At 42.2% G+C, this 7,560-nt stretch overlaps 1 protein-coding gene across 3 annotated transcripts in view; it reads right to left on the bottom strand.

Moving 5' to 3' along the window:
* LOC106511944 (uncharacterized) overlaps window positions 1-7,560 on the bottom strand; it is an 18,476-nt gene that overhangs the window by 8,276 nt on the left and 2,640 nt on the right. For 2 of the 3 annotated variants that reach the window (XM_014000661.1, XM_014000667.1), the window contains exon 2: window positions 2,338-3,495. In XM_014000661.1, the coding sequence (XP_013856115.1) occupies window positions 2,548-3,495 (948 nt within the window). In that variant the 3' untranslated portion in view covers window positions 2,338-2,547. Of the gene's footprint in view, window positions 1-320; window positions 362-2,337; window positions 3,496-7,560 lie in introns of those variants that run through there. The other variant, XM_014000672.1, reaches the window with a different exon arrangement.

Genomic DNA, 7,560 nt, shown 5'->3' with positions numbered 1-7,560 from the left:
CCTCTAGTAATATATTTACTGAGAAAAATGTTGACGTGTTCAATACTTATTTTACCCGCTGTAAATATACATACATATATACATATATAAGGGTCCTGCATTAATGTGATTTTAGTTCTTTAAAGCATGCTGTTGTAAATCAGCCTGCGTGGCACCATGTGTGTGTGTGTGTGTCCCCTGCAGTGTGTGTGTGTGTGTGTGTTTACACACACGTGGTGCCACGCAGGCTGAGTTACAACAGGATGCTTTAAAGAGCTACAATCACATTAATGCAAGACCCTTATTACCGCTCCCGCTGGCTGTTTTTACCTCTTGTTCATGAGAACAGTTGTCCAATAAAAGCAGTAAATATTAAGCCAGACTGTTGGAAAAAAAGGACATAAAGTGGGGAATTAGTTTTTCTCCGCACTTTTTCAGTTTTATATTTCCACGTTGTCCACTTGTGTTTGTTTTTCTTATGAAATGCACATCGATCAGCACCTTTTACGCCAGAGTTGAGAAATGATGGTATTTTTATGTGGAATCCTACGGTCAGAGTATGTGTTGTGAATGACTCTCAGCTACTACCACATCCAATCTTATTGTTTGATAATTTGACTGAATTATAGCTACTTTTATGTTTGCTAATTTCAATATGCAAGGGCGGCCACCTTGAATTGGGCTGACTTTAAAGTTAAACAGTTGTAGATTTACATCCAGTAATTACTTCCTGAGAGTTTCATTAAAATCCATTCAGTGGTTCATGGGATATTTTGCAAACAAAGAAGGTTGATGTGACAGTTAATGCAATAGTTATAATTAAGGGTTTCACAGAGTGAGAAGCACTTAGGGGTATTTGTTGTGAATATGTGTAAGCTACAATCACGACAAATTTTAGCGCAATATCTTTAGACTTAATTGAACTGTAAACATTTTTTTTTGTTTTTTACATTTAGTTGACCATGGCAGCCATCTTGAATTGGATTGACTCCAAATGTTAATCAGTTGTAGATGTACATCAGATAATTACATTCTCTGAGTTTTATTAAAATCCATTCAGCGGTTCATGAGATATTTTGCTAACAGACAGACGGAGACGACTTTAATAGTTAAAAGCTTCAGTGAATCGGCTGTTAACAGGTTTGTGTTGCTGCTTCTTTCCATAAACGACTTCTTTTTCAACAGACACTTAAGTAAAAGACTCATAAGTGACTTGATCTGCTGTTTTATCCAACTGAACGTCTTGTTTTATGTATGTTTACTGTGTCTGCAGCCTCTTAAAGAACATAAAAGGTCAGATTCATTTGATTCAGTCCCATATCTCAGAGCTGCAAATGTTTATGGAGCACTCATTAATCTCCATTTGAACATAGTTCCAGCGGGGGGAAAAAAAAACCAAACAAAAGCATCACTCACTTTTGTTTTAGGAACATTTTCAAATCAACTATCAATCAATAAGCTAACTTCAACATAAACATGCAAAGTAACAGCGACTCCTTTAAAAACAAAACAAAATGTGCCTGGAGGAGGATTTGCCATAAAGTGAGGTAGCATTTTAGATAACACAACACAGGATGACCTAAATGAAACCGCCATTGATTTGTTGTGTTGTTTTTATGTAATCAATCTGGCTGGCATTCCAGCATCTGAATTTCTCTCTTTCCTCTCCAACAAACCAGCTCCCTCTCTCTTTCTTGTTGCATCTCCTGACATTTAGAGGGGAACAGATGGAGATTGTTGCCAAGCCGGTCAAGCCAGAGGCAGCGAAGGAGATGGGATTTTTGTAACACAGAGACGGGGGGGCAGAGTGTGGCCAGCTGCCCCCCACAATGTCTCTTGTGACCCATCCCTCCAACGTTGGTCTGTTCAATCCTTCTGTGGCCTTGCCAAGTTTCTCCTTTTCTGAAAGCTTTTCTTGCCTGCAGATCTATCACGGATCACTGACCTTGCCTGCCACCGCCCCCCCATGTGTGTTTTCACACCGCGGAGCTGAAGTGGCCCCGTGCCGCGTTCTCATCACCGCCACTTCTGACAGCAATTACAAGCAAAGCTAATACATGCGACTGGATGTGTCTGGATGCATGAGCTGAAGTGCAATAAAGTAATCACTTCTTTGATTACAGCTTCCTTCAGGTTCCTGCCTTAATAACACCGCCGCTCCTTTGGCCTTTCGCTGTGCGATCTGTGGGAGTCTGGGAGCAGGGGTGCAAATTGAGCATCTGCACAAAGGCTCTTGTTACCTGAGTGGTAACCCAGACAGATGTCATGGTGGCGTGGTCGGTGTGTGTGACCAAGAGATTGATGAAACAAAAGAGAGGGAAAATGTCAGAACCAGGCATTTATTCCTGACTTACTCACCCCAGGTTGTGTCTGCATCCCGTCACCTTGGAAACTTGAGCTGGGCTCAACTTTGCCGAGCCTTAAATCGCCTTAAATCACCCCCCTCCACACACACACACACACACACACACACACACACGCACACACGCACACGCCTGCAGACATGTGACCGGTGCTGATACGTGGCTCTGTTCGATCCAGCCTCCCACTGTTCCTTGCTGCGTCGTCTCACACGATGGTTGACAGCAGCCGTCTCCTCTCGGGGTACGGAGGAGCTTTGCGGGGCTCCTTGACTTTCTTGGTGGGCTCGGCGAGCCCGCTGTGGGGGTACGGAGGAGGCTTGCGACCTCTGCGGCCTCGCGTCGCGGGGGGCTGGCTAACATGCGAGGGTCCCACTGAGGATGCTCGGCGCTCTCGGTCGTCCAGAGATGAGGTCTGAGTCTCTGAATTGGTGGGTGGGCAGCTTCGAGACTGAGGGGGGCTCAGGGATGGTGACAGCAGACCAGCAGATGGGAGATCGCGTTGTGGGGTCTGATTTGATCTGACTTTGGTCTCTATGATGACAGATGGGCTGAGCGCAGGGGGTGGATAAGGCTTTGGGGATAAGGGGGAGGCAGGGGAGACGGTGCAGATCCTGATAGAGGAGGCCCCACCCGGAGAGTGAGGCTGTGAGCTGGGACTGCCTGGGTGATGGAGGTTCACTGTTAGAGGGGAAAGACCAGGAGTGGGAGGTCGGTTCGGAATGCTTCTTCTGGGAGACAGAACGTGATCATAAGTGGGGAGGGTTGGAATCGGAGGCGGATCTGATGGGGGGAGGGTATTTGCAAGATGCTGCGGCCCACCTTTTCTCAAAGTGGACACAGAACCACACGTTAGACGAAGCGTCCGAGTCCTTTCTGACAAAACTCCCGAGCTGATCGAGGTCAGATGTGCATTCTGTGGAGACCAGCTTCTGCCGTGATGATCTCTGCTGACGAAGCCGCACGGCTCCATGGGTCCTGGCTGGGTTTTAGCTCCTGGAGGCCTCTGGTGGATCACTGTGACCTCAGTGGAGCTGGAACCAGAACTGTAGCTCCTGTCGCTTTGAGGCTTAGTGTCTCCTCTGGTCCTCCACTCCTCCTCCTCCTCTTCGTCCAAATCAATAGAGGAGGTTAAATAGTCAATCTGCTGCACCACCTAGAAAACACACGCGAAAAAACAAACTGTTCTCATTAAAGTTATCTTGAAGTCCACTTGTGCAAAACATTCACTATTTAACAAAGTCTTATTACTTTAAACCTAATGAACTTTTGCATTCAGGTGAATAACGTGATCAAATCTTTGTCCCTTTCTATTGTAAACAAACATATTTCAATTAATAAAAAAAACGCTGACTTGTTGATTTGCGAACTTCTTACCTCGCTGCTGTCTGTGCAAAAATTAATTTTTACCAACACACATAGCTGAACTTAAGTTACTTTATGCTAAAAAGTAATATGTGACAACCTGGTTGTGTGCAGAGGAGGAAGTGGGTGGAGCCTAAAGCCTTACATCATTAATGCACAGACTCTGGTTCCAAAAGTACAGGACAGCTTTTGTAAACTGGGCTCCAACTCCAACAGTGGTATATATCTGAGGTTCCCAAAGTGGGGCCTGCAGGCCAAAGTTGGCCCACCAAGCCATTTGATTTGGCCCGTCAGCAGTTTTCTTTTGTTGTTCTATGTAGAAACACTGCGTTTCCACTTATAAATATTGGACCGATGACTATGGCTGTGTCCAAATTCAGAGGCCGGGTCCTGCAGTGGCCGAATTCATCGTCCGCTTACATCACAGCGCCGCACCGGAGGCTGCCTAAATACGAAGACTCCTCCGATGCGGCCGACAAATGTGTCTTTCTTTTACCCCGATTTGAGAGACAGGTCAGATGGATCCTTATCGGCCCACCATATCTCATAACGCATCGCGAGCCGACCAGAGATTTTTTTCTGCTCATAATAGCAGACAAAGCGAGAGAAAGGAAAACAGTTTTAAATAAAAATATGGTGGTATAAAAATTTAAAGTTTCAAGCGGTTCTGTTGTTAACTCTTTTGTAAATTGTGTAGACGTGTTTTTAAATAACACGAGCTGGTATAGCGAAATAAACATGCACATAGCCTTAGTTTTTCCAAATATTCCCTTTAAGCTAATTTTGTTGTTTTTTTGATATTGATAATACTAATATATTGATATTTTTCTAATTTCGATCTATTTTTGCTTCTGTTTAGCATCGTCATGGTTGTTAGTCGACAGAACGACGTACGCCAGAAAAAGGACGGGAGGCTAGACTGTCCAAATTCACAGCTAATTTTTTCCCAATCTTTGTGGTCTACCAAGGACTCGGACCACCTAGAAAGGGTAGGCTGGGTCCTTCCACTCATGGTACTTAATCTTTGAACTATATTAAAGATTAAACAAGAAATGCAAGTAACAATAAGATCCATTTACATGAGATGTAAGCCCACATGTAGATTTGCATACTTTATAAGAAGACCACAAATACTTTCAAATGTCCCATGAGCTTTTGCTGTCCGAGCGTACTCCAAACTTTCTCCAAGTGGATGAGCTATGAAAACTTGAACCATTGAACTGGCTACTAGCTTTATCATAAAAACTAAAAGGGCTTTACTTTAAAAAGTATTTGAATTTGTTGTATAATATTATTGCATTTGGCCCGCATCCCTTGGATACATTTTTATTTTGTCCCACTCAGGGAAAAGATTTGGGCACCCCTGGTCTATGAAGTTGACTTTGTTGAGGACCAATCACGTAGTCGTAACCTTGATAACTACAAAGCTGACTGACACCAGGAGATGGCCACTTGTCAGATGTGTTGACTGATATACAGTTTATTTTTTTGTCTGAGGGTGAAGTGACCATTTTAGCACATATGACAAAGCAGGTTTTTTTAATCTTAAAACCATATTTTTCTTTGGGTCATTTTAAAAAACAAAAACTTTGAAACATGGCCCTGCCATTTTCAAAGCAAAAATTCAGATATTAAACATTAAATTTCAACAGTGTAACTGCACTGTTACTGGTTGTCTGCATTTCATCCAGTGAGGACGATGGAGACGTGAGGTCAAGCCGGGAGGCTGTTAGAGACTTTTAGAGATTTAACACGGTCGTTTTTGCCTAATGGCAGATTTATCTTTTAGTATTTCTCTGCTTCTAACAGAGGACGGAGGAGCTTTAAAAGAACCATCTTTCAGAGGCACAAAAAATCTGGAAAATGTATTGATTTCTGCAGAGAAAAATTAGCGTAATAAATCGTGATTCCTTTTGCTAGGGTGAAAGTCCGTCTTTTCTTTGGTGTAATAAAATCTCAGTGCAGGTCACTGTTTTTTTTTATTATTCTACACACAATGATTTAACAGGAGCTCCACTAAGCATCTGAAAGCAGATGATGTCAAAGTGACGTCATGCGGGTCTCTGAGTTCAGAGACAAACCGTTTATCATCAGCTTTTGTTGTCAGACAATGAAGTTAACGTATAAACTGTATTCTGATCATAGCTTTTATTTGAATATTTTAATTCATATTTTTGTCAATGAAAGCTTTGAAATAACTAATAACATAGCAAATCCTAAAGAAATACATATTTGCCTGCTTAAACTGAAATCATTGCGTCGAGAAATGATGCACTTTGAAAATAATTCTCCACAATCTTGTTTTGTTGCAACATCTCAGATTATAATCCCTGTTGTAAATGACTCAGATTCTACCACACAAAAAGTTAGCACGATATCTATAAAACCTGTTGAATTAGAGCCTTTTCTGTGTTTTACAAGTTCAGCTAGCTGTGGTGGCCATCTTGAATTGGGCCTGCTGCAAAAGTTAATCAGTCGTAAATGCACCCCAATGATTATTTCCTGATAGTTTTATTAAAATCCATCCAGTGTTTAGTGAGATATTTTGCAAACAGACAACTACAGTATGCAAATGCAATCCTAGATCTACTGAGCCATAATAAACAAACATGTCACGGCATTTCAATCTGTCCTTTTCTGCACGTTTGACATCCGTCCGAGGGCGAAAGAGAAAATTCCACAAAACAAATTTCAGCTCTTCAGATTAAAGGTGGTAGAAGCTGGTGTGATGACTTCCCCGCACCTTTAAATCTCCCTCACAAAGCAATCGAGCTGAAATCAGCCAAGACAGAATGAGACTATTACAGGGATGTGTCAGCTAAATTTAGGCACGCTTCACATCTAGTGCTGGTTAAAAAAGCATATAGTTGTTTTTTAAAAAAAGGCCTACAGGTTCAGATATAAAATGAGTGTGGAGTTTGAGCTCAGCGCGCACACACACACACACACACACGCACGCACGCACGCACGCACGCACGCACACACACACACACACACAGCTGTATGATGACAGAGAGATTGGAGAAAATTACGCTGGGGAAAATGTTTGACCCAGCTCACCACCTGCTCTGTGTGCACAGATAAATCCTCGGCCCACGCCGGATGAGTTTTGTCCTCTGTGTTCAACAACATCCTTGCTGATGTCAAAAGTTGACCTGGTTTGTCTCTCCGTTTTTTGTTTTTCTTCTGTTTTTTCTTTCTTTTATTTATTATTTTTTTAGGAGAGCATTTCATGACTTTGAAGTGCCGCTGCATGTATCTGCACATCAAGTGACTCTGAGCAGGTACAGCTTGTTAACGTCAGGAATCAGAGATGAAAGAGACGAGGACCTTGCTTTTCATCTGCTGCTTTTTCTTTAAAAAAAAAGAAAAAGAGAAATAAAACAATATTTTTGACCCCTCAGGTTAACACATATGCTCTTTATGAAAACTGAAGGATGCTTGTCTTTGAGCTTAGACATCCTACTCTTAAGTTATTTTTTTTTAAAAACTTGCCTCACATTCAGGTGTTTTTTTTCTCCTCCTGTTATGCTAACAGATAACAGCTCACCCTGAAAAGTACTGTAATGTCCTATTGTGATTAGATTTGTCATGTGTGTCATGAAAAAGTATAATTTTCTCTGCCTCCACCTGCTTCTAGCCCTTCCTCCTCCAATTTTATGTAGCTTATATGGACTTTCTTCACTGTTACATTAATGCTGTCACATAAAACCCTGACAGCCAGGATGATGAGGTTACTACACCCGAGTTTGGCTGTGAACCCGCAGATTCAGATCGGATGCCGAGAGGCAAGACTTGCGTGCCACTTTTACTGCATGAGGCAGAAATATTTGGACGTAAATGGATTATATATATA

The sequence above is a fragment of the Austrofundulus limnaeus genome, unplaced genomic scaffold, assembly GCF_001266775.1.
Source record: "Austrofundulus limnaeus strain Quisiro unplaced genomic scaffold, Austrofundulus_limnaeus-1.0 Scaffold8, whole genome shotgun sequence".
NCBI lineage: Eukaryota > Metazoa > Chordata > Actinopteri > Cyprinodontiformes > Rivulidae > Austrofundulus > Austrofundulus limnaeus.
Note: the sequence above shows the minus strand (reverse complement) of the source record. Positions and strands in the feature narration are given on the sequence as shown.